Below are 27,470 nucleotides of genomic sequence, written 5' to 3'. Positions count from 1 at the left end.
ACTTTTCATATCTAAAATACAGGTTCTCAACATATCTTCTAAGATTTGAATAGTTCTTTCTGACTGGCCATCAGTCTGTGGATGAAAGACTGTACTGAAATTCAATTTTGTTCCTAATGCCTTGTGTAAGCTCTTCCAAAACTGTGATACAAATCTGGTTTCTCGATCCGATACAATGGTCATTGAAATTCAATGTAGCCTTACAATCATTTAGACAACTTCTAAACCAATCTTTCTTTGCAAAAAAAAAAAAATTAACATCAAAATCAGCAAAGTTATCATGTCCTTTATCCATATAGGTTTAGCATTCCAATGTCATCGAATATATCCAACATAACATATCAATACCTCCCACTTCATTCTAGGGTCAATACTTCTCGTACTCAGGTCAACCCTACTAATTGGAATCCAAGATATAACTCGTCAATTCTATTATAAACATCATATGCCACTTATGCATAAATTTTATCATAATACCTATTGATTCGAAATCAAATTATTAAATTCTTTCTTTTATATCTATCATGTTTCTCATGATCTTGGCTTCAAGTTCAAATATCACTAAAGTCACAATCTCGAATAATGATAACCTTAAGTTCAAATACCACTTAAGTCATATTCTCTGGTGATTATAACCTAAACTTTATATCATTCTATCACGTCCTTAATGATCATAATCTTAAGTTCTGATATTATCCATCATACTCCACTCTCTCACAATTTATTGATCATACATAAAGTTTTGATATCACTTCATAATCTCAATGATCTTAAACCTAAGCTCTGATATTATTCTATCATATCCTAATCACTTATATCAAAATCTCCAATGATCATAATCTAAGCTCTGATACCATAAAGTCGATCCATGTGAGGATATTGGGTTTTACAAATTTTTATTTTTTTTAATTCATCAATTTTCAAAATTCAAGAGAGAGCAGAGAGAGGAAGTCTCTCTCTCCTTCTCTTTCTCTCTCTCTTTTTTTTTCTTTCTTTTTCTCTTCTTCTTCTTCTTCGTTTAGACTGAAATAGGGGATGTGGTCCCCCCTTCTTTCCCATCCAAATCTCCCATGGGATCTCATCGAAACAACGAGTGGGGAGGTCCAACTCGAGGCGGCGCAACCGCGACACCCAATCTGGGTGCTCGTTGGTGGCGGACGGCACCGAACGGCGTCAGAAAAAAAAAATCAAAATAAGAACTCAAAACAAGGGATTCTTGATTCCGAAATTTTTCAAAAAAAAATAAAAATAAACAATAAAAATTCTAATTTATAATCAAGAGAAGATCGAGGAGATAATACCTTACTCTTTATAGAGGTTTTTAAGCCACGAATTCGTCGGCAAAAGCCTTCAATCCGAAGGCAAATAAACAACAAAAAATTGAGAGAAAAAGAAGATAAAAAGAAAATTTTCAATGATTAACAAAGGAGGAGACGAGGGGCTTGAGTTTTATAGAGAAAAATCTATTTTTTACTCAGATTCTTCTCTCCTTTTCACGGTGAAAAGAAGATTCTCAACGAAAGTTTTCTTCCTCCCAATATTTTTTATTTATTTATTTTTTTTTATAATTTGAATTTGGGTTTTGGATTTGGATCTTCTCAATTAGGTTTGGATCGTAACAAAATATTGATGGCTTCTTAGCATGTCACAGTTAATTCATTCTCTATTTTTATTTTTTTTGATAAGGAAATTCATTCTTTATGAGCACTGCATGCTGCTAATGCTTGGCAGCTTGGATGAGCCACTTCTTCTAGTTGACAGGGTCATCTATAGGCGGGCAGTCACCAAGACGTTCGGGGGCCGGCAATCGACGGAGCGCGACGTGCGCGAGATTTTTGGGGCGGAAGCGCGGGAAAAAGAAATCGGAAGCAAGATTTACGCGCTTGCGTCCGCGGCGCTCCACTTGGAAGTCAAGGATTAGCCAGCTGGATATCTACGTGCGCGGGCCCCACACCTGCTGTGGCCCTCACTTGCCGGCTCCTCCTTTGTGCTTGATAATTTCACCCCAGCATTTTATGTTCCCTCTTTTCTTTTTATTTTTTGACATGTTATATATATATATATATATTGCATACCTCTTTATTCGGCAACTGGGGTGTCTTTTAATCCTTGCTCCTTTTTTGCGCTTGATAATTTCACTCCAATATTTTATTTATTTATTTTTACATGATATCAATGTATATTTGATAGTGTGTGTGTGTGTGTATATATATATATATATATATATATATATATATATATATATATATATATATATATCTTATTTTTCGGTGACTGTGGTGCCCTTTTAATTCTTTATTTTTTAATTTTTATTTTTTTATCAATTTTTTTATTTTTTTTGTCTTTTAATCATTTTCGATTTCAAATGCAAACAGTTACGGATACGTATGTTGCAATGATGGTTGATAAAGCAAGATGTGACATCTTTGCCATTTTGTAGGGTTGGCATCGTTGCAAGATATATATAAATACAATCAATAATGACTAGAGGCCAAGAAGAATCTGGGCTCACCTCTGTTTTCACCCGCTGGGCCTTCCCAGCCAACTATCTTAGTCAGCATAAGGGTAAGTGTTATAATTGCTATTATATCAATGGTTTGGTAACAAGAAATACCGGTTGATAACAAGAATAGTAATCCTACTTTCTATTTGCAAAATCACTATGCATGGATAGTATGCTTTCTTCCGATTCCGATTAATAACTTATTCTAATTAAAAAGAAAAAACCTTCATAGTGTAAATATTGAAGGGATAAAATATAAATCAATAATTATGATGTTGTTCATTGTAATTGAATAATCGATAATAATATGCTTGTGGTAAAAAATCTTCTATATATATATATATATATGTATGTGTGTGTAACACCATATTTTTAAATTTTTATGTTCTTATTGTTTACTTCTTATTGTATATTGGGAGTAGCTATTTATGTCATAACTTATTAGACGAATTAGATTCACGTTCAGAACTTTGAACCATTCAATAATCAGATTAGATTAGATTGATTTGTTTATAATTAAGTTGCCTCCATCAAATTGGTTTATAGATTACTACAAACTTGATTTAGCTTGACCTATTTTCGTAGACAAGTATGCATTGTCGATCATATTACTCATTTGTTGAATGGATCAAGGTTTTGATTTCCAATCAATCCGATAAATATATAAGATTCGAACTGTAATTTTCAATTGGTACTTGCATCTCAACTTGTTTTATACTCAATTTGACTAATCTTTTGCCAAACTTATATGCTTATCTTCAGCCATTTATCTTCACTTACTATTATTGTCTACTGTAGTTGGTACGTTTTTTTTTTATTTTTTTCAATTCTCTTTAAAAAATTATTATGGATCTAGGATGCAATCATTCCAATTTTTGCCGTCTTTTTTTCTTTTTACGTCTAACAATAATATGCACTTGGATGATTTTATCCTAAATCCATGATGGATTCGCTCAACCTAATAGTTTTCCGATGAAAAAGATTATGAGTTAACAACTTAACTTATTGATCAGCTAATTAATTATCTAAAAAGGCCAGGAGTGAGATTATCAACCTAATCCTTTCCTTGTAGACTATTCCTCGGTAGGTTGACTGGGTCTTCATGGGCCAATGAGATACCATTCTTATAATTATCATCATCATCATGCTTGCCAAATTGCACCATTTTTTTAAATATATCAAGCAAGATGACATGGACGTAGGAAGATTGAGCAGAGAAAGATGGTGCTTCGTTATCTAACAACCACCCTGTGGTGTCTCTCTGCTGGATTTGCGTGGTCAGCAGCCACATCTTACGTGGATCCCTCTCACCTACAAAGTGGTAACCACCAAAATGACACAAACGCAACGATGCCGGGTATAAAGTTGGGCCCTTGTCGAGAGATCTTATTTTATTCTTTTTTATATTTTTGATGGATTTTTTCAAATCGAAGACACGTCAACAACATACAATCAATGCACACATGTTATCCCCATTCAAGATTTCGACAAGAACTTCAACATAACAATCGCTTGACCGATGATAACGATGGCGACCACCCTCATGAGAAAACGCGTGATGCTCCCTTCGCATGTGAATGCCGTTGGACTCCTTTTCGTGGTACGTTGAACCCCCTGTACAGCAGAAATTACTGCGGTTTCTCCGCGCTGTGCATTTTGCACCTCAGGGGTAGCCATCTCGATAGTCGTTGAGATGGACAGCTACCGAACAAAATAAATATTATATATTTTATATATATATATTTTATAAAATAATTTTTGATACATCATATTTGATATAAAAAAAATATATAATTCTATTTAATTGGATCACGTTAGTCATCATTTTTCAATACATATTTAATATTTATAATTTTATTTTTTAATTTTAAATGATAAAAATATCATTCATTTTCTAAAAAAAAATGACATCATATGGCCATATTATGACATTCTGCAGTTAAATTATAACTTTCTACGTATAAAATATCATAATTTGATCATAAAATACCATTAAGATATTATAATTTTTAAAATTTTGATATTAATAAGCTGAGTTTATATTCAGCCTATTGTATGGGCTTTTGCCCTTTTTAAAATTATTTATTGGTAATTAAGCATATAAGCATATGTTTAAGAAAAATATAAATAAAAAAGTTTAAATTATAGCATATGTGACTTATAAAAATAAATTAACAATGATCTTATATATAATGAGTGGTTGCGGAAGAGATCTATAGTCATAGCAGGATAAAATATCTTCAATTCAATGATTGTACCAAAAAAAAAAATCATGGATGATTTGAATGGATTGTAATTGCAAAAGATTAATGAATCAAGTGACTAAATGATAAATATAGAGAAAGAGAGTTGATATGATACTAAACTTATTCCTCTAAAAAAAAGTTTTGTCGATTTGATGATTTTCATTTTTGCCTATCAACAATTAATCAGAGAGGAACCATTAATCCCGGCAAAGATTTAAGAACACTTTCATTATTTATATATCATATAAATATTTTCTTTGGAGCTTATCTATCCACATGTAACTTCAGCACTAAACCATGCTATGCCGAGTTGTTTTTGTATTTTGTATTTTGTATTTTTTTTTTTCTTAAAGTTAAGGATTGATATCACTTCTTTCATCCTTGCTTATCCTCGTGCATTATAATGCTATACGAGGCCTTTTGGTGTGCAAAATTCTTTGTTTTTTGCCACTGCAAAGGTGTCGTTTACCCTATCTTCGAGGATTAACTTTTGTTTACTAAACCTTTTATATCTCAACATACAAAAAAAAAAAAAATAAAAAAGAAGAAAGAAAGAGAAAACTTTCTACGTTCTAAGAACACCCAGAGAAAGGATAAACAATAGATTTTTTGCCCAAGATACAAAAGAATTGAGTGCTTATTTTGGGACCAACTTACCAATCCTTCTCCTAACAGCAATTTCTTAAAAAAGAAAATCCTCCAGCATAAAGCGCATATTCTTTTATACTTTTTGATGAGACATATCTTTTTATAGTTAAAAAACTATTTTGATCGAATATATAGTTAAATGATAATCCATCACTTCCTACTTTTAACCAAACTATACTGCGGTCAAATATACTTTCTGTGGATTACAAGGACAAGAGTATCTGCCCACTCCCGAAAGTAAACTAAAGAGAACGAGGTTGAGAGAACCAGCAAATTGAAAAAATAAAAGATAATAAAAAATAGCTTCAAATTTGTATATCATTAGAAATGGAGAATATTATAGATTGGAGAAATTTTTTGTGTATCACAGGTGACGTTGAAAATTCGATGTGAAGCATACCATCTTATCTGATTGGTTCACGTAGTTATTATTTTTCAACGCATATTTAATATCTATAATTTTATTTTTTTATTTAAAATTTTGAATGATGAAAATATCTTTATTTTTTAAAAAAAATTATGACATCTTATTTTTATATTATGACATCTTGTATGTAGAAAATAATAATTCGATGCAGGATATCATAATTTGATGCAAGATATCATAATTTTTTCAAAAGAGTGGAGATATTTTCGTCATTCAAAATTTTCAAATGAAAAAATAAAACTACAGATATTAAATGTGCATTGGAAAGTGGTTGGAAAAAATATCCCTCTTATATTATAATATCATATGCTATATTATGATATCCTGTATATAGAAAATCATAATTTGACACAGAATGTAATAATATATCATAGGATGTCATAATTTTTTAGATCAAATTTTGACATTTTGCATACAGAAAATCATAATTTAATGTAGGATATCATAATATGTCATAAAATATTATAATTTTTTTTAAAAAAATATTTTTATTATTTAAATTTTAAATAAAAAATAAAAATAAAAATATTAAATATATATTAAAAAACCGAATAAGATGGCACCCAATGCCAGATTTTTCAGCAGACCAGTCCCGGTCCGGCCAACTTCCCGCTACTACACCGGTGCGCGCCAACTCGCTCAGCCTAAACCCCTCCCGCGGGACATCCTACCGCCGACACCAAGGAATTGCGATAAAAGACCCGCCCCATAATTTTTCCCATGCCAGAGGCCGACCTTCTCTTCCGCCCCCTCCCCCCTCCTTCCCTTCTCTCTCTCTCTCCAATGAAGAGAAGAGGAAAGAAGGAAAGGAAAAAAAAATCCTTTTCCCCCCCTCCATTAATTCTCCCCACACTTGCCGCATTTGGTGATTTTTTTCCATTAATTCTCGCTTCTTTCCATTCCCGTTCCATAGATTCCGCGTGGCGGGCTGCCTTCTTGCTGGATTTCCGCGTTCGGGAATGTAACTGATCCCTGTGATTCTTTCCTCCCTTTTTAAGATCGAAGTTTTCGGAGAAGGAACCACAGATTTCTCCCAATTTTATATAAATAGTCGGGTTAAAGCGAGTACTTTGGGTTTGATTCGGTGTAATTAGTTCAAGGGAGAGGAATTCGAAGCCAGTGGGGGCGTGGAGGAGAATTGGGGGAATCATGGCGGCGAAGGCAGCGGGAAATCAGACGGTGCCACTGGCGGTGCTGCTGAAGAGGGAATTGACAAGTGAGAAGATTGATAAGCCCGACGTCTTGCATGGGCAAGCGAGCCAGAGCAAGAAAGGGGAGGACTTCACCCTGCTCAAGTTGGACTGCCAGCGCATTCCCGGCGACGGCGTCACCACCTTCTCGGTCTTCGCTGTATATCTCTCTCTCTCTCTCTCTCTCTCCCCGTCTCCCTCCTCCCCCCCTCCTGTCCTTTTGACTCCTATTTTCGAATCTTTCATGATTTTCCTGAATGTTTTAAGGTTATCCTGTTGTGATGTTTTGGATGGTGGTTGCTTTTCTTTTTTTTTTTTTGCCCCCGTAAATTATTGATTTTTCGTTAGAATTGATGGTTTGTTGTGGTGTTGACAAGGGGTGATTGTGCTGAAATTTGTAGATATTGTGGAATTTTATTAGGTATCACGAAACTTTGGATTGAGTGGAACTTTATTAGGTGTTGTGACTTGGTTGGAGAATTGATAGCTTTTTACGAGATGACTCTTTTGGTACGGAGGGTTCTGATGCGTTCTCGGTACAATCTGCAGTGATGGTGCTGGAGGACATAGTATTGATGCAGTTTTAGGCGGTGACGCCGGCAGACACAGTAAATCCCGTATCATCTGCTTGGTCCTGCAGACAACTTTGTTGGATTTGATAATTCTATTGGCTTTGATATTTCTAGTTTTGGATGGATTGAAATGCCACTTGGATTGCCGAGTTTTATAGTTGATTTAGGTGATTTTCTTATAAAACTTAAATCATTCTGTATAAAACATATTAAGATGCTATTTTTGCTCTTTCCCCACCCAGATTTGGTTATATGGTGCATGAAAGAGAGAGTAAAACCTGCAGAAGAAAAGTGGGTTAATAAGAACTGTGTTGTCTTTGAAAGTGCTAAAACAAGCAGAAATGCACCTCCTGACAAACTACACTCTAGTCATAACCTCACAAGACTTCTTGAAAACACGACTGATAATAAAGTCAAATGTCAACTGATAATATCACATGGTAATAAACCATATGCTTAGTGTAGCTTTAAGGTGCAATACATCATCCAAAAACATAAACGGAAAATCAGAACCGCCAAAGCACCCTAAAACTTAAACCTTCATGCTATTAAAATTTCCTAGGCTGAAGATGGTAGATTAAAATAATCCCTTTGTGTTTACCAAACGAAAAAAGATGATCACTTTGTGATTGTGTCTGTATATGAACTAGACATTTGCTGAAGTTAAACAAGATTTTTCCTGGTCAATCGCTCCATCAGTTTGAGCCTATGATGTTATTTGCAGATTCACCATTGCATCAAAGTCTCGTTATGCTCGTAAGACTTCCAAGTGTCTACTTCTAGTCCTAGTTTTGTGTGTAGCCTGTGGAGAATTCATTCTACAAACAAAGCATGCACACTTTGACTTTCACTTACTGCTGCATCCCAAACACTTTCTGAAAATGATCAGTGAACACTTTCATTCATTATGTGGTACATTTTGTTTACAAGAGCAATCAGCTAAGCATCACGTGATTCCTTTCCTTGTTTTTTGTCCTTTCCTGCTTGACTGAGAGTGATGAAAAATTAGTTTCCACGCTCTCTCTAGCTCTCTATAGAAGCACCAGAAATTATTTGTTAGAAAATGATAAAATTAAACTGGAATTGGCTTAAGTGAGAATAGGTTTTATGGTATTTCCATTTTGCTGAGCTTTGTGTGTTAACACTTGCGTATACCAGCCCATATTGAATTTCATTGGAGTATTTTTGTCTGCTTTCCTCAGGCCTTGTCTTCTCATGAACATTTAGTGAGGTCTTACTTGCATGAGCAATGACATGTGCAGGATTTCTCAAGTGATGAGAGGATCCTGTATTTCCTAAAAGAACTTACAATTTTAGATGATGACATGCTCTCTTTGTCATCGTTTCTTTTTAAGGTTTTCTGTACTTTATGCTGTTATTATCATGTAGCTTGCTGTTATTATCATGTACCTATGAAAGTCTAAGTTATTAGCTTTTGTAAATGTAGATGGCAAATGCACATAAAATTGATCTCTTCTTTCCCCCCATAATATTTAATTTTGAAGAAAAATCAAAGATGCTTCTCATGCAGTTTTTTTCTGCCCCTTAATGTATGCTACTTAGCAAAAGCTGTTACTTAGGGTGCTTTTGGAAATCTCTGAGGTGTAGAATTATTAGTATTTTTATGAACTATTAACTAGCTGCTATCACATATCTTGTGAAACATTTGTATTATAATATGCCAATGACATTGGAATTGCTGCAATAACTGTCTCTAATAATGCCTACTTTTAGCATGTTCTGATTTTTGAACTATGTTAGCAACATTAATGTTTATTTTGAAGTTTTTGTATTGAACAACTGCATTTTTCTTTTGCAGCTATTTGATGGGCACAACGGGTCTGCAGCTGCTATATATGCTAAGGAAAATCTCTTAAATAATATTTTATGTGCCATCCCATCAGATCTTAGCAGAGATGAATGGCTAGCAGCGCTACCAAGAGCTTTGGTTGCAGGGTTTGTTAAAACAGATAAAGATTTTCAAACTAGAGGTACATCCGCAGTATTAAGTGGAGATTGCTTTGTATCTTGAGTCTTGAACTTGCAGGATCTTAAGCATCTTCAGACCATTGTTGTGATGATTAAAAGTACTTAAGTTATTGTAAGCATGGTTTCAAATCCTGGTGGGATGTCTGGTGGGACGTTGGGATGAGGTTCCATCCCAATTATCAGGACAGGACCATCCCGATCATCCCAGCATCCTGATCAGCATGTCCCAAGGCATCTATCATCCCAAGTGTTGGGATGGGGTGGGATGGTAGTATGTCCTATTCCATGGAAAAACTGGGATGGCTCCATCCTATGGGATTTAAAATCTTGATTGTAAGTATATGATCTATCAAGAGGTGGTTATTTTGATTGTGCTTTTGTTGTGCTTGACTAATGTGGTGCTTGTATTTTAGTAGTATAAGGATGTAGCGATCATGGAGTTCAATTTAATGGTCTGCTATATATTATTTTTTGCATCATATATAGATTCAATATCATGAAGACAAACATCTTAATTGGAACATGGTGTATTACATATAGATTCTACATAATGGATCTTGACATTTCTGGAGCAGAAATTTCATCTCTCTGCTTACATTTCATATTCTTTTGGCTAGTAAATTTTCCAAACATTCATCTAGTTTCTTAATAGTCAAATTCTTTAGGTTGTTTTTATTGAATATTAAATTTTTTATTTTGGACCAATGCTATACTTTATTGCGGTGAAGAGTGCAAATGATGCCCAGCACAAGGTGCCCTCCAACTTGTCTTTAGCATAATATCTGGATGTTATGTACTGTAACTTTCATGAACTTTTTGAGCCACACGGTAATAGTTTCTATCTAATGAAGTATGAATGCCAATTCATCTGTCTGTTTTAATATTTACTTCTGTTTTATAATTACTAGATTTGCCTTTTGTGTTTTCTGATGCTTGATTAACTTTTTTAATTTCTTGCCCCCATTATTGTCATGCTACTTATCTGTTATGCTTGATTGGTTGATTTACATTTCAGCACGTACCTCGGGAACAACTGTGACATTTGTGATAATAGATGGATGGGTTGTAACTGTAGCATCAGTTGGTGATTCACGTTGCATACTTGAATCTGCTGAAGGTTCAGTTTATTACTTGTCTGCAGATCATAGGCTAGAAGCCAATGAAGAAGAGTAAGTTTTTCCTCTTGTTTATAATAATAACTTCAGAAGATCCTATTGGTTTTTGGCAATCAATTTTTTATGATTTACTCTTCTGCAGGGTGGAACGTATAACAGCGAGTGGAGGTGAGGTCGGGAGACTGAATGTTGTTGGTGGTGCAGAGGTTGTTTCCTTGGATACTGTATTCATCGTTTATTTGTTTTTGTTTGAGATACTTTATGCTGTTGATTTTTTGTAGTCAGGACAGGACTCAGAACATTATCTCTATACTTCTGTAGCAGCTCCTGTTCCCATCTTCTCCATTAGTATATATTCCAACTTCCAGATTAACTGAGCTGATTGCTTTGTTGAATAATATTCTTTATATGCAAAGCTAGCTGACGGTCTGTTCTGGTTGTGGACACCTGGTTGGCATGTGCATCTTTTCCCTAATGAAATTGAATGATTATTAAAAAGGTTTAGAAATTTTATGTTTACAGTTTTTAATCTTTTAAAAAGGTCATTCAAGAAAATCATGGGAGCAACTTCAAGGGATATAGACAAGTATTATCGGTATCTATATGCATTGGACTGTAATAGGGAAAAAAAAATCTTTGAAGTGCAGGAGTTTGTAGTGTGCTACTAGTATGTACGCCCCATTTTTCTCATGGGCAATATATTTGAGTAAGAGCTTTTATATTTATTTTGTTTTTGGAAATTTCTTCTTTTTTGTCCCTAACAAGTCTTGATCGACTTTATTAGGCTACAAAAATAATTTGTTCTGTATACGGTGGCCATTGAATTCTTATCAGTTATCTGGCCTACAAGTGTTCAATTTTGCTGAAATGCTGGCCTTTTTTTGCCTTTGGCCAAAGTAGTCACAATTGCACATTTTGTGAAGTCTGTAGCTGTATACATCTATATCCTCGGTTTTTCTGTAGTATATATTAGTTATTTAGCTTCCTTGTAATGCAGCTGGCAGATTATTTTGTGCTTAAGCTGTTGACTATATTTTGTTTGAAGTCACTTGTCAAAACAGTCATACTTTCTTCAGGTTTTTAAAGGCTAATTTAAGTCTAGATGGTTGTAACTCCTTGCTCTGAACATGCTTCTTCACTTACTAACAACTAATGGGAGTTTGGTGGATTTTATGACTGCTTTGATGTTAACATAGAGTTTGATTTCTCCATGAACCAGTTAAAAGTTTGAATTCTGGTAGAAATGCCACTTGTTTTAGTCTCCAAATTTTGATGGATGAAGATTTCACATGGGAGTCTGTCCTGATTATATATATATATATATGGTCTGTTTTTATATTTATTTATTTTTTGAATCTCTTCTAACCATTGTCAGGATTGCTTAGGCCCTCGAGTTTCATGAAAGCCAATAAAGGGTCAAGTTATTGTATGGAACTTTTTTTCTAGTTCACCATGTATAATTAATGGCTTGCCAATTTGTGGTGACAGCTTCTTCAAACAGTAGACATGTACTAACCTCATTTAATTTGATCAAGACATTTAATCATTTGATGGCTTAAAACATTTTAAAATTAACTACAAATGCTGTGAAATATGTGTTGCTTCCTAGTGATATGATGACTTAATTGGTCAAAAAGCTTAATTTTGCACAATGCGCTCCCTCTTATCATCAATCTACTCGTATGTAATGGGAAAGACTTTGAGGCTGGCTTCATGCAGAAGGCCCCAAAGCTCGAAGCTGGGCCCTTAACAAAAAGCATTAAAAGACCCCCTCATCTTTGATCTTCCACTGGGTTGATCTTTTTTTCGCCCTAACATAATACGGGTGAAAGGAAAAAAAACTATGAGGCCCCTGCCTCCTCCTCTGCTTGCCTACGATGCACCAGTTGGGAAAAGGGGGAGCAAAAAACTGTAAGCTCCCCACTCCTTCCTCTCCTTATCGAGGCCCCATTGATTGGAAAAAAAGATGCATGTGCAGTTCTCTTTTAGAATGTTGAAATTTTTGCCAAACTCTGTGGGTAAAACAGTTAACTAGACAATTCGGACATAATGATCTTAGAAGTTCTTAAGTATGTCTGATGGTATTATATTTTCAACATTAATTAATGTTCTATACATGGTTGTAAGTATGTAACGAGACATTTTTATACTCATTTTGAGTTCTTTTTAGAGATTCCTTGTCCTAACTATTCTCTTATGGTTTTTATCTATAGCCCTGGTTATAGTTTGGCTATCTGACTTAATAGTGAACGTTGGTTTTTCAGATTGGCCCTCTCAGGTGTTGGCCAGGTGGCTTGTGTCTATCAAGATCAATTGGAGATATGGATGTTGGTGAATTTATTGTTCCTGTTCCTCACGTCAAGCAAGTAAAGGTCTGTAAGTTAACTCTATCCATAAAAGCCCACTTTGTCTTTTCCTGCAAAAAGAATTCTATGAATTTTATGACTTGTTCTTTTGCATATTGCGTATGATGGACGTTAATGCATATGATATGCACCTAATATTATTCACCTACATGTAGTGTTGTTTTGTAGTCAACAACCGTTTTAAACAATATATATTATGTTGGATCAAGGATATTAATTTTTACAGACTATAACCATGTTCCAGTTATGGCCCATTTTGGTACAGTAGGCCATATGGTGCCTTTATGGGTTCAGTATGCCTCAATACACATGGGTACAAATAAGGGAAAAAATTTCAAAAAAAGGATGGACTTGTATGGGGTAAGCATGCATTAACATAATATTTGCTTTAAAACCACCAAAAGGACCTTAAGAATGCAATATACTTTTAAAATTATGTCTGGTATATTTGCTTGAACCTGAAGTTGAAGTTATTAAAACTGCTGAAATGAAACATGGTTAGCTAAGCCAAGATTGAAATCATATTGAAATGTCTCTCCTCTTGATGGTTGCCACCACCACAAGGATAGCCTTTATGTCTCTCCATCTGCCTATGCCAATAACCAAGTTTAAATGTTGGATGTGGGTATTTTAGCCTAAATTGAGGGATCTGGGCTACAGCCATCTGCTGCTCTGCCATCACCTCATGGCAGTCTTCCCTTTCTGTCTCCCTTGCCCCCAGTGTGGACCAGTTCAGGCCTTCAGATTTTTAGGTCTGAGATAGCTTGAGCCTAGCTGAAGTATTTTCTTTTGGACTATTAGGCATACTTGCATGGGTTTGATTCGGACTGGGGCAAGCGTGTGCTGGCTTGAAACCAGCCTGTTTCATTCTTAAACATTTTTGTGTGTAGCCACGTTGCTGGCCGTTTATCATGTACGCTGCATGGGCTGAGTTTACATGTTAACAACCAACGAATACAGAACTGTCCCAAACCATGCAGTTTCGGGTGTACCAAACTGAACCAGTGCAGAAGCAGGATGGTTTCTGGTGTCGGCTTGGGATAAGCTAGGAACCAGTCCAAATTGATCTGAACCACCGGTTTGTATCTGTTGGGACCGGTTCCTGCCAGTTCTGGGCTAAAATAGAGGAGAAAGGCTATCCCAGTGCTTTTCTCCTCTCATTTCTCAGCGGCTGGCACCTGTTGGTATGGTATGACACCATACCAACTGGATTTCTGACAGGTAAAATATCCAGTACTTATTTAGTAAACTTTGGTTTACATGTCAGAATATCATTTTATATGGTTGCTTATTATCAATGCTTCACCATGCAGACATATTTGCAGTTTTAACTATTATTTGTTAGACCCCAACTTTTTGAAAACTATGTTTCTGTTGAATTTGTTTTACTTAATGTGATTTGAATATTTATATGTGGTTTTGACATATAACTACAAAATGTGTTTTCATATTTAAACAGCTTTGCACATCTGAGATTACTTTCCATTTTCTTTCTTTTGTGCATGATGTATCTGTAACAGTTAAACGAACATATTTTAAGAGGCTCCATGGATGCCTGGCTGTCTTGCTTGTATAAGGTCCTGTAAATGGCTGGGAAATATAATGTGACATCTTTACTTGAGCTTAGGAGAGGAGGCAGAGCTAGGGAGAAATGTTGGGGTTGACAGAGGTTGCTGATTTGCAATCCTGAGATTTCTGTGGTCCCCAGTTTCATATGGATTATGGTAAAAATACATGGCTTTGGTTGGAAACATAATTCCAGTTTCAATGACTATATGCTTTCCCTCTCCTTATCATTCCAACATGTGAAGTGTACCTCATGTCCATAAATGGGATATCCAGTGTAGACAACATCTTAGTCTCCAAGCACCCACTAGGCATACAGACTTATCATCTTAAGCAATGTCAGTGAGAAAAGAAGTTTCATTGGGATAGCTTTACAGACTTTTCATGGGCGTCCTTTGACAAAATGGTATTTCTTTGTCATACCTATGCATGGCAAGTGTCTGCATTGTTGGCACATCTCAAATGCCATGCTTTCTATCAATAGAATGATACAACAGTACTTAAAATTTTCTACTCAACTGTGCGGAGATAATATCAGTAGCAACAGTTGGTGATCATTGTTCTCTGATGAACAGTACTTAAAATTGCCGCCTTCTTGCATCTAGCTTTTTCAGCAGCACACTTATTGTTGGCTGTAAGTCTGTAACCATGTATGTTGATGCCTATTGTTGAAAAAACGACTTTTGTGTTCTTTGTTATGGTCTATTATTGCATTTCTGAAACATGATCATGATAATGGATTCTACATGATAACTGCAGCTATCCAATGCTGGTGGTCGCTTAATCATCTCAAGTGATGGTGTATGGGATGCTTTGACTTGTGAAGAAGCTCTTAATTGCTCCCGTGGCCTGCCAGCAGATGTTGCAGCAAATCAGATTGTTAAAGTACTGCATTCTAATGGTTTGCCCGCATTTTGTTTGAGCTGCATCTGATGGTTTCTGTCAGTTATTTTATATAGCTTCTTTTGCAGGAAGCTGTACAAGTCAAAGGACTAAGAGATGATACTACCTGCATTGTAGTTGATATATTACCTCCAGAGAAGGTAACTCCTACTGATCCTTCACAAAAGAGGCAAGGGATGGGGGTGTTCAAGAATATGTTTCGGAGAAGGTCTTGTGAATCAACATCTCATTCAGATAGAGGCTATTCTCAGCCAGATGTGGTGGAAGAAATATTTGAGGAGGGATCTGCAATGCTTGCTAAAAGGTCGGTATTTTTATTTAGAACTTGATAAATCAGTAGTTACTACGATGCTTTTACATTCTGTCTAATTTTCTTTACCATCACTATCATCATATAGCATCACCACAATCCAAGATTTTTTTTTTCATCTAAATGGGCATGGTAAATCATGAAGGCTTTAGGAAGGTTCAGCAGACTTTAGTGGTGCTGAATTGCTGATGAAGGCAACTTTAGGCAGAAGAGGAGCTTGCCATGAATCCTGAAAAGCCATTTGGCTAGCGGGAATCTTACCTGTTCACTGTAATACAATCTCATGCGAGCAAGAAGTAATCCTCTGAATTTCTTTGTGACTTGAAAGAGTGTCTGGCCAAAGAGGGAAGGCGGCAAGATTTGATATAACGAATACTGATGCTACATTCATTTCTAGGGAATCAGTTAAAAACTGAAGAGTCAAATCAGCGTTTGCCAAACCGTCCCAAACCGGATGGTTCAAGTCATTTTGAGCCATACCAGTGGCAAATCGGGATGGTTCGGCCGAGCAAATTGGAACACTGGAGGAGAGAGAGGGAAAGAGAGGAAGAGAGAGAGAGGAAGGGAGGGAAAGAGGGGACGACGTTGCTAGAGGCCAGCGATGGTCCACTGAGGCCGCCAGAGGGCCGCGGAGGCCTCCGCGGCTCGGTGTTGCCTGATAGTGAAAGAAAAAGAGTGGAGGATGGAGCGATGGTAATGGAGGGAGACGTAGCCAGTGGAGAGGCTGTCGGCGGGCACCGGATGGTTGTCGTGGCCATCGGACGGCGGAAAACTCATGGGCGGAGCCGTGGCCGCGGAACATTGGTGACTGCCTCTGTTCACTCATTGCAATTTTTTAAAATGATGATGAATAGTGAAGCCTCTGTTTCACACCTGCTGTGCCGCATGGGCATTGCAAGCATTGATTGCGCCATCCGATAGCCAGTCGAAGGCCCTCCGACGGCTTTCCCTCTCTTTTTTTTCTTTCTCTATCTCTTTCTCCTTTTCTCTTTCCCGATTCCCTTCTCCTTTGTGTTTGTTCTTGTCAGTCCAGTTCGGTATGGATCTGTACCGGCTTGTACCGCCGGTCAGCCGGTATAGGTCTCGATTCCGGTTCTGCTTTCCTTGAGTCAAATTGATTCTCAGTCCGATATATTTAATCTAGTCTGTCACCTTAGGACCAAGCAAGATCTATAATATTGCTTAGGGCTAGAAGTATGCCTTGGACTGACTACCTTCGAGCCTTTAGGCTTGATCTGTTATAATTTAAGGTTGGACTGTGCCTAAATTAAGTCTGAATATGTTTTGGGTCAGCTTTGGGCAGCCCTTTCTTCACCTTGAGCTTGGTCTGGAGCCTTATTGAATAGTTATGAAATGTTCATTTATAAGCATATGTTGTTTTACTTTATTTTATTTTTTGAGAAAAGATTAGGCAGTGTCTATTCACTTTCATTAAGTTGATGAAAAGTATGGCACATATAAAAGAGTCAAACAGCATTAAGAACTACCAAAAAAATAGAACGAACGAACAAAAGAAAAGAGATCAACTTGACCTCAAGCAATGCAATGGATGGAGAACAGTGGCAACCCAGAAATGTCCAACAATGCTATAGATCCTTAAGTGATGAAAAGATAATTTCAGCAACACTGAACTTTGTCTCTGGCTCATCAATCTTCCATAAGAAAGGTCACTTTATCCACACTTTCAACAACATCAGACTGGTGGGTAGACAATCTTTTGTTTCTTTGTATCTAAAGAGATAAACAGATAATGGCTGCAAGGGTAACCCAGCCCAACATCTAAACTTTCCTGATTTTAAGAAGGGCTATTCAAACCAAATTTTGATGCAGAGAGTATGTGGAGTCAAAAAACTGCATTTTAAACCCAAACCTGACAAGTCTAGCGAAAATTGGCAAACAAATGATGAAGAGATTCTTCTTCTACATTGCACAATGCGCATGCTAATGGTGCATGCCAATTACTTTTTCTCAAATTTTCAGCTGTAAGAATTTTCCTTTGCATGAGCAGATGAGGAACACTTGAATCTTCTCCGTCAAAGGGCACTTCTGTATGGGCACATTTTATTAAAAACAAAACTTTTCCATTTGTTTGTCTGAGATGGATGGCCCAAATTAACATATCCCTAATTTTTCCTCTCCTCTTCTCTTCCAATCTTTCGCATCTCTTCCTCCTATCCACCTTTTATATCCTTCTGCCTTTCTTTTTGTCCTCCATTCTCTCTCCTCTCTCATCTCCCTCCGCTATCTTCCTTCTCTTCTCTTCTATGGGGTTACCTGATAGTCCTGACCCTCAACTGCACCTATCGATGGGACCTACAACCCTCAATGCCCTTGGTGACACTCCCTATTGCAATGCAAAACTTCCCATTGCCTCTGTCATTGATGCATGCAGCTTTGGCAAATCAGCACCCACCTGTTTCTATCTGTCCGTGGCATGTCTTTGAAATGGCCCAGCCTGGCCCAAATTTGTGTGCGCTTGGGGCTAACAGCGCTAACATTTTTGTGCTTGATGGAGCATAGGCCTTGCATTAAAAAGTTTGGGTTGAGTCCATGCTTAGCTTGGGACCTGGCCCATTTCTATTCCCATATATAAAATGAGCTGATGCATTAAGATGCCCTCAGTCGTAAAGGTGTATGGAATGCTATTAATTTCAAAAAGTTATCTAAGAACATTGCCAAATGAGATGTTGTGGATACTGGTGGTGCTTGACATGCTTGGGCTTTGAAACTAATGCATGTGTGGACATATAAAAACAAAAATGTATAAATTCTCGTATAGAACCATATATAATACCAGCTTGATGAGCTTGTAGAAAAATAATTTGCAACAAATACCATTTTGTGACAAGCACTTAATGCGGGATATAAGCATTTCTATGTTAAGTGATTAATGGTCAATGAAATTCTTGTATGCTGCAGGTTAGATGCAGAGTATCCAATACGCAACATGTTCAAGCTTTTCATATGTGCAGTTTGCCAGGTAGAGATGAAACCAAATGAGGGCATTTCTGTACATGCTGGTTTGTCACAACATGGAAAATTGCGTCCTTGGGATGGTCCATTCCTTTGCCAAAGTTGCCAAGGAAAAAAAGAAGCAATGGAAGGAAAAAGGCCTTCAAGAGGTATAATACACTTACAAAACCATTTCTAACTTATCTATGCTGCAAAATGTTGATGCCTTATTTATTTTATTTTATTTTTTGATATATCTAGATTCCTCTTCTAGAAGGAGTACTGGAAGTGAGTAGTGGCTGACATTGGTGGTGTTAGTGATAGTATACTTATATCATGGCTCGAGCATTGGTGGCAGAACTGATGGAACAAAAACATTTGAAGGTCTCCAGATACTTCTTCTTCCTCCTGTAAAATTGTATGATCATCAAGTTCTGAAATAACATGAAAATTCTGGAGTAGCACAAGGCATTTCGTTGGATATTTTTACTAACATTCAGTTTCGAGGTGAGAGGTGAAAATTAGCACTCATTAGTTGCAAAGCTGCTTTGTTGGGCAGGCAATGTGCTGATTTTTCATTTGGAGACATCGGGGCACTGATAAGTTCAATGCTGCAGTGTCTGGCTGATGAAGGACCTGAGATAACTCAATTCTTTTCTAGGTTCATTGCCTTGTAAATGAATCATTTTATAGAGACAAAACTGATGACAGTCTACAGTGTACTGCCAATGGGGATGGTGGAGTTTAATATTTTTTCCAAAAAAAACACTTGTGGGTCCACCTTTCTTGCTAAGTGATTCATCTCGTACATGAAACTCCTGATTTACTTGTTACTAGATTGATAGAAATTTTTAAGCTTGCCTTTCGAGGGCATTGTACTTTAATCCTCGAGTCAAATATCATGAAATGATTTTCTAAGAAGTTTTTTATGTTCAAAGTTTCAGTCACAAGCATTGAAATTTTATGCATTTCAAATGGCTTACATGACATTCCTTACTGTGCCTTAAATGTTTGTCCACATTCCTTGTTGTGCCTTAAATGTTTGTCGACATTCCTTGTGCCTTAAATGTTTGTATTTTTTTTTTTTTTTTGAATTACTAGAAGTGATCATATCTGTAATCTGCAGGAACCTCTTATGTAAGTATAATGTCATTGGTTCCACTGGGACATTGTAATGATTTACACTTCTCTATTTATTCATGGAATATGGTTATGTAGTTGGGTTTATTTGTGGGATCAGAATACATAATTTACAGGACTTTCCTTCTTCAATTATGACATGATAGCATCTTCTTCATCTCAATTGCATAGGGAAATAATTAATTAGTGTTCTTGATATAATCATTTTCCTCAGTTGATTTGGCAAATTGTACTGGGGTTTCTAGTGTTGCCTCTAGGAAATCATTCTTGATGGTTAGTAGCATAGGTTATCTCTAGTTTCCACTGGATTATTTTTTGCATAACTTATGAAATGTTAGCTGTTCATGTCCAATTTTAAGCAAACTGCTCGAGTTGTCTAGCATGCTTTGTAATATTTAAAATGTGTCTAGATTGTTTTTTCTGTTAAACTAGGGATGACTGTACTGTCTATTAATTCAATATACTTTACAGGCTTTGCTTAGAAATTTTATCCTCATATTCTGCAACATATGAAAAACAGGCAATACATTGTTTAGCTTTGTCATTGAATTGTATTACATTAAAGACAAACATATCTTTTAGTTTTTTAGAAATTCTGACCAGCATTAGTATTCTTCTTGCCATTATGTTCATGTTGAAGCGCTTTCATAATTTTGATGTTTTTTTAATGATTATGATTAAGTGACTTTTCTTTATATCATGCTGTGAGCTTCAGTGCTTCTACTGTCTCAAATAATCTTATTGGTGTTCGGATCAGCTAACATGCCCTGCCATGTTTAAATGTTGTTATCAAACTTTTTTTTTAAATAATCTCAAATAATTATCATGGGCGTGCAAATGGAAGTCTATTGGTTGCAGACAATGAGGTAGTCAGCAGGAATCTCATCTTTTCTGCGACTGATAAAAATTTACATGTCAGAGTATATGGATGCCCAGAGTCAGTTCCATTCTAGGTTTTCTTTTGCTTTCATTATAGTGGCAGATTGAAACTCTTGGATTGAATAGATGAAACTTTAATCAGTATCATCTTGTCGATCTAGGCTTCAAATAAGGATTACTGTTTGGTCGGTTATATGCCATTAAATAATCCTTATAGCTTAATATGATTGGGGGATTTCTTTGTAGCGTCTTGGAGAGGGGTATTGTTGTTTTGAACTAGGCTGCAGCTTTAGATTGACTGGACGAACATTTGTGTACTCATTGCTGGCATGTCACTTTAGAGTGGAATCCACCTAGCAACGATGGAATACTGATGTGCAAATTCCGACCTTCCACTTATTTGTATGAGGCTGCATGTTGCCACTGAAAAAGAGCATATGGGTCTTGACATTATAGAAACCAAAAAGCCTGGAACTTGTCCCTCAGGAATTCTTATGATGGGCATGATTTTTGGTACGATCAAGCCACAAAAGCATGATTGGATGCAAATGTAGTGCAGGTGAGCACAGTTTAAGTGGCGGTCATTATACTTTGTTCATTGAATGGAGCTGTGTACCTACCTGATTTTCCTCAGGGACAACACAGTTCTAGATCTAGTTGACTGACTTAGTCCGGTAGGGTTCATTGTTGGTCGGGATGGGGTAGAAAAGAACATGCTGCACCAAGGGATGAGAGTAGAATTCCTATGGTTGGTCGATCATTTTTACTCGCTGCATGGATGTCCAAGTAACAGTTTTCTAAGTTGGTGCGGAAATGAAGCTGATGACAAAGGAAATTTATCTGGATGCTAATAGGGGAATAGGACTTATCCTATGAAATAGGGGTCTTTTGATGTTTGGTTGCAGGATTAGTACAGGGAATAAAAGGAATTTAATATGCACTGGATTTTATGATGATTTGGGTTTTATCATTGCTCTATAATTAGTGTGGAGAGGAGGAGAAAAAAAAAAGCGGGTAGGGGGGATAGCTTTCTCCTTTTCGGTGGCATAATATAATTTTAACTGTCCCCTTATCTCCCCCCCCCCCCCCCTCTCCCTTAAAAGATGGTGCAAGTCTATTCCCCCTGAATTTTCTGGGTGTTTGGTGGGATTTTTCCCACTTATTCTCCAGAGCGAACACACCCTTGGTGGTCAAAAGATCAGATGTGTTTTGAGACCAATAGAAGGGTGTAGTTGGTTGGAAGGAGCTTCTCATAAACGAAATAATCTTCTTCCTTAGATTTTATAAGCTGGCCTTGGTCCACCTCCTAGGAAAGTCAATTTAGCATTTTCCGGGAAGTTGAGGCTTAGAGCTTTGCAGGCTGGTTGGGTCCAATTCTATGTGACCAAAAATGTCAAGGCGGCTACTCGCGGAACCAAGTTTCCTTCATGCAAACGGTCATTTAAATAAGAGAGTGAACCACCAGGGAAATGGTAAATTTTAGACGAATGAAATGAAGTGGAAGTCAAAAATGTGCCTCTTAGAGTGTATGCACCTTTAAAAATTGGCTAATTTTTGACCATTAATAAAGCTAGCGGGGATGATGAGGTTGTTTTTGGGCAATTGCAATAAAGATCACTGAGATTTGAAGTCTCCATGAGGTTAGGTGGGGCAACAAACTCCCGTGGCCAATTCGGATGACGGAAGGAAGCAGTGGACCGGAGTCCATGATGGAGCCGAGAGTAATATAAATGATCGAATAGAATAGTATAATTTCTGTTATGATCTAGGATCCTCTGCCATGAGCTATTTGCACCGTAGAATACCATGCAGGGTTGATGGCCACCATTAAAAGGTGGATGACCATCAAATTAGGCATGCCGTATACGATACATATAGCTGTCGTGTTCGAGGCCGTCCGGTGCAAACCATGCCATGTGGAGGCGTGCTCTTTAATTTGTTATGGATTAAAGCCTTGACCCATCTTCCCTTTCAGTTTGACCCCAATCCAAGTCAAATCGATAAGTAGTTTGGCCCAAACAGTATTTATTGGGCTGGGTCAGTTTTTTCTTTTCATATCCCATAAACTGTTAATGGAAAGAGAAATTCTTTGTGCACCGCGGACAGTGTAGAAATTTTAATGTGGAGCATATCATTTTATGTAATTGATCTATATAGTCATCGCTTTTCAACATGCATTTAATGTCTATAATTTTATTTTTTCATTTAAAAATTTTGTATGACAAAAAAGCTTTTATCATTTGGAAAAAATTATGACATCCTGGGACATATTATAACTTCTTATATGCAAGATATCATAATATAGTTCAGAAAATTATGACATCCTGGGACATATTATAACTTCTTATATGCAAGATATCATAATATAGTTCAGAAAATTATGACATCCTATATATATTACGACATCCTGTGTCAAATTATGACTTCCTACGTACAGGATATCATAATATGGTCCAGGATGTCATAATATGACCCAGGATATCATAATATAGAAGAGGCATTTTTGTCCAATCATTTTTTAATACATATTTAATGCCTACAGTTTTATTTTTTTCATTTGAAAATTTTGAATGACAAAAATATTCTTATTTTTTAAAAAAAATTATGATTTTTTGGATGCAAGATGTCATGATATAGACATAAGGTGTTATAATTTTTTCAAAGAACAGAAGCATTTTCGTTATTCAAAATTTTAAATGAAAAAGTAAAGCTGCAAGTATTAAATACGTGTTGAAAAGTAGTAACTATGTGGATCAATCAAACAAGACGATGCACACCACGTTGAATTTTTTACACCATCGGTGATGCACAAAGAGTTTTCCCTGATGGAGACACGTTGGAAAATCGAACCCAACCAAAAGAGCGTCGGCCCTAGCAAACAAAATGGCAGTCAAAGCATCTGAAGCAAGATCTCTGGGTTCTTTCGCAAGTCATGCTACGTGGAATTAAACGAGGAGGCGAAGAGTCTATTCCTTTCCAATGGAGATTTACCGTGCCAGCCACGACAACGTGTCATACCTCCAAAGAGGGCGTATATCTTGTCTCCTTGGGACTATGGGAGCACTTTGGTTCCGTGAACCTGTTCTCTGTCTCTCACACACACAGACACACATGCACATCCAAAGCGTAGAACAGGTGGTACTGGAACAAATGGTTCCAATGAAGGGAGGACCACGTCCAAACTTGTGATCGTAATTCACATATCACCACCAACGCCAAAAGTGTGGTGGGGTGGGGACGGAACCATGCTACCTTGTTAGAAAAATCTCGAGGAGTTGTGGCGTCCGAGACCATTCTATCTTGGATTCTTTTATGCTCCAATGGTCCTCCATATCGCTTTGCTTCCTTTTGCACCCTCCTGAGCCCCTAGCTACCAAATCATCTTCAAACATGCTGCATGACATTTTTCAGATCGTGCAAAATAATGCACGCATCAATGCCGGATGGAAGCCAAAATGTATTCGAAGTCCTTCAACACTATGTCAAGCAAATCAAACAAATGATCCCCACTCTCGGTGGTGGATGCCAAGCCTTTGATGTAGTACGTGGGTGATTCTCAGATATTGCTGAGAATGAGAAAAAGGAAAAAAAAAATTTCATGTTTGATGGATTGTGTGTGTGTCAGAGAGAGAGAGGTATTACTTCAAAAAAGTCTACCATGACTAATTTATTTGGACTGATTACAATTCCTTTGGATTATTAAATTTCAATTTAGATGCATTGGTACGTTAATCATGATATTGGCCATTCATTTTATTTGAAGATGGATAAGGACCTGATAATGTTGGTATCGGGATCAGCCTTTCTAATACAAACAAGATCTAGAGTTTCTTTCGTAGATGCAATTAATTAGATTGGATGCAAACATTCCACAAGCTCGGATTTCCTCAGGATATGTTCACACCTCCTCTTCATTCCGGTGGATCTTCTATTCAATAATAATCGGTTGTACCGGATCTGCTATTCCATAATAATCGGTTGTACACGACAACAGTACTGTCGTATGGCTCGAATGGGGCCCATAAATTGTTCCATTACAAATGCCTGATGTGATGCATTTGAATGGTTCAACGTATTCCGAATGAAAAGATTTTTATATTCACATTAGGTGTCATTTTTACATGAGCAAAGTCTCAAAAGATGCTTTATAAGTGCAAATCCACAAAAATTTTAGGTAAAGAAAATTCCTGGAATTACGATACGTGGCAGATTTTTTATTCCCTTGACAATTCTGATGTATATCCAATACATAAAAGAGGTTGACTGTGATTAGAAAAAGAGTTCTTTTACATCAAAACAGAAAGAGAATCTTTTTACTATTCTTTTTTATAGTCTATCAAGATTTGGTGCATTTTTTTTAAGAAAAAAACCTTCTAGATTGTAGAGATTTTCCACATCTTGATCTGTAGGAGATCTATCATGATTGCTCTCTATAATGGAAAAGTAATAAACATACAGAATACTTAATGGAGGATTTAAAGATAACACCGCAACTTCCTGCTTGCGTCTCTTTCCCACAGATAGAAAGACAAGGAGTGATCAAAACCCAGCAGCCGACTCTTAAAAATTTTTGATATTCTCCACGAGCGATGAGAACATTTTTTTCCAACTCCGTGGAAAACGGGAAATTCTTGTGTTGGAAAAATAAGTCTACCATAAATTCTGTAGAATGAACAGGCGAAGAAAGAAGGCAGCATTAGGTTGTCACCAATCCAACAGCAGAAAACTAAGGCCATGCGCGTAGACCGAGGGGATCCGCTATTAATATTTCTTGGTAGCATTCACCTCTAATTCTAAGAACACTTAACTTTCTGACTTGACTAAAACTCTTGCTTTCTGACCTCTTACTAATATTTCTTGCCAACTTGCAACTCTAATTCTAATTACTTGACTAATCCTCTAACATTTTGACCTCTTCCTCAACCCCCTCACCCTCTCTCCATCTCCTTCACTACCGTCCATTCTCCTTTTCTTAGCCTCAAGAACTCTTTAGTCTTGCACCCTTTCTAGGCTCCATAAAAGTTAGCTTCTGACCTGCCTCACAGAGCATATTTGGGCCATGGACGCACACAAGCCCCAAAGAGGAGAGAGAGAAGCCAACCAAGGATCAAAAGAAGATGAGGAAACTCTCCCACCACCTCTGCCTCCATCCTCCAACTCTTCCCCTTCCCATGACTTCTCCTTCTCAATCTCTGTACTCCCTTCTTCCATGTCATCACCGAACCCCATCAAATGCAACAAGGCCATGCTATCCACTGCTGTCGACATGGCCCCGGCCGACGACATCTTCTTCCATGGCCACCTCCTTCCCCTCCACTTCGTGTCCTATTCCTCCATCTCTCCCCGCCCTTCCGACATCTCCATCGAAAACCTTAGCCTTCCTCTTGAGTACCAAAACAACTATCGCCATAACAACACCGAGACTGGCGAGACCAGGGAGAGAACCAAGTTCAAGTCCTTGTCTTCCTTCTTCGGGCTTGTAAAGTGGAGGAAGGCGAGTGACCCAGGAGAAAAAGAGGAGGAGAAGAAGAAGAAGAAGGGAATTGACGTGAGCCGGTTCCTAAAAAAGTATGTTACTATGCTGGAGCTTTTCTTCTTCTTTAAGGGAAAGAAGGAGAAGCGTGACCTTCGTCGCAGACATTACTCCATCTCGGGATATTCGAACCCAAAGGAGAGGGTTGGATGGAGGAGAAGAAGAGGTGAAGTCTCTGCACCAGCCTCTATGAGAACGTCTCCGACGAACAGCGGCCTCCTCTCGGCCTACTCGGACGTGAGCACGATGGAAGAATTCCAGAGTGCGATCCAGGCAGCCATAGCGCACTGTAAGAATTCTACTGCACCGAAGGAGGAGAAATGAACTAGTTGAGATAAGGAAGCAAAAAAAAAAAAAAAGGCAAAAAGCGTTACTGTCTTGTTTCGTTACGTGTATAAAGACTTAACTACATGAATCACAAGAAACGTATACTCAAATTAGTAGATTTGCCTTGAATTTATTAATTTAACCGAGCATCCATATCTTGGTATTTGACTTCTTTAGTTGTTCCATTGCTCATCTCAGCGAGCACTGTGTTCTATTTCACTTTATTTTCTGTCTTTTGTAATTTTTTTTGGGTGAAACTGATGCACCTACACCTTAATTAAATATAAATACAACCAATAGAATCAGAATACAATATACCTCTCAGTTTCCAGGGCAATCATTCACGCTGGACCACAGGTATAATATGAGTGTGGTATTCTACATATGATGCAATCCGGTTAGATGGCTCATTCACTTCTTGGTATATGTGAGTTATTTTGATTTGATGCGGATCAATCAACAAAGATCAAAAAAAGAAGGAGAGACTCAATCGAGGTCTGGATTTGATTCATCGGTGACATGGATAAATCACTGTATCGGGTCCATGAGTCAAAGGAGAGGAAATAACCAATAGAGGAAGAAAGAGAGGATTATTAAAAAATAAAAAACGGGAAGAAAATAAAGGAAATTAAAAGAAGAAGATGAAGATGGAGGGAAAGAGGAAGAGAAGGAAGAGCAGAGGCTGGGAGGGTGCCGCAAATCCGGCAGCAAGGTGACGAGGCTCGAGAGCCAGTTGCGGCGGCCATTGCGGTGGCAGCAAATGAAAATAGGTCGTTAAAAATCCTCACAGAGATGTTGAGATAG

The 27,470-nt window shown here is 37.2% G+C and overlaps 2 protein-coding genes across 3 annotated transcripts; both read left to right on the top strand.

Annotated features, from left to right (window-relative positions):
* Positions 1–6,547: 6,547 nt before the first annotated feature.
* LOC105058258 (probable protein phosphatase 2C 12) lies at positions 6,548–19,708 on the top strand. 2 transcript variants are annotated; one of them, XR_834101.4, is made up of 9 exons: positions 6,548–7,174; positions 9,406–9,577; positions 10,591–10,744; positions 10,833–10,896; positions 12,955–13,062; positions 15,382–15,507; positions 15,594–15,829; positions 18,808–18,957; positions 19,049–19,708. XR_834101.4 is itself a non-coding variant. In XM_010941140.4 (9 exons), exons 1-9 carry the CDS (start codon positions 6,974–6,976, stop codon positions 19,081–19,083), a joined length of 1,299 nt encoding a protein of 432 aa, XP_010939442.1. In that variant the 5' UTR covers positions 6,551–6,973; the 3' UTR covers positions 19,084–19,708. The 2 variants fall into 2 exon arrangements, 1 of the variants encoding a protein (XP_010939442.1); XM_010941140.4 differs by having other exon boundaries at positions 6,551–7,174; positions 18,755–18,957.
* Positions 19,709–25,485: 5,777 nt separating this feature from the next.
* On the top strand, positions 25,486–26,808 carry LOC105058257 (BRI1 kinase inhibitor 1). The gene has a single exon (XM_010941139.4). The coding sequence runs from the start codon at positions 25,866–25,868 to the stop codon at positions 26,661–26,663; it is 798 nt and encodes a 265-aa protein (XP_010939441.1). The 5' UTR covers positions 25,486–25,865; the 3' UTR covers positions 26,664–26,808.
* Positions 26,809–27,470: the final 662 nt, after the last annotated feature.

Source organism: Elaeis guineensis, chromosome 15 (genome assembly GCF_000442705.2).
Source record: "Elaeis guineensis isolate ETL-2024a chromosome 15, EG11, whole genome shotgun sequence".
Lineage (NCBI taxonomy): Eukaryota > Viridiplantae > Streptophyta > Magnoliopsida > Arecales > Arecaceae > Elaeis > Elaeis guineensis.
Note: the sequence above shows the minus strand (reverse complement) of the source record. Positions and strands in the feature narration are given on the sequence as shown.

Coding starts and splice junctions, on each gene's coding strand:
- LOC105058257 (XM_010941139.4), top strand. CDS start 25,866: ATGGACGCACACAAGCCCCAAAGAGGAGAGAGAGAAGCCAACCAAGGA.
- LOC105058258 (XM_010941140.4), top strand. CDS start 6,974: ATGGCGGCGAAGGCAGCGGGAAATCAGACGGTGCCACTGGCGGTGCTG. Junction 9,578..10,590: donor TAAAGATTTTCAAACTAGAG/GTACATCCGCAG, acceptor TTTACATTTCAG/CACGTACCTCGGGAACAACT. Junction 10,897..12,954: donor ATGTTGTTGGTGGTGCAGAG/GTTGTTTCCTTG, acceptor TTGGTTTTTCAG/ATTGGCCCTCTCAGGTGTTG.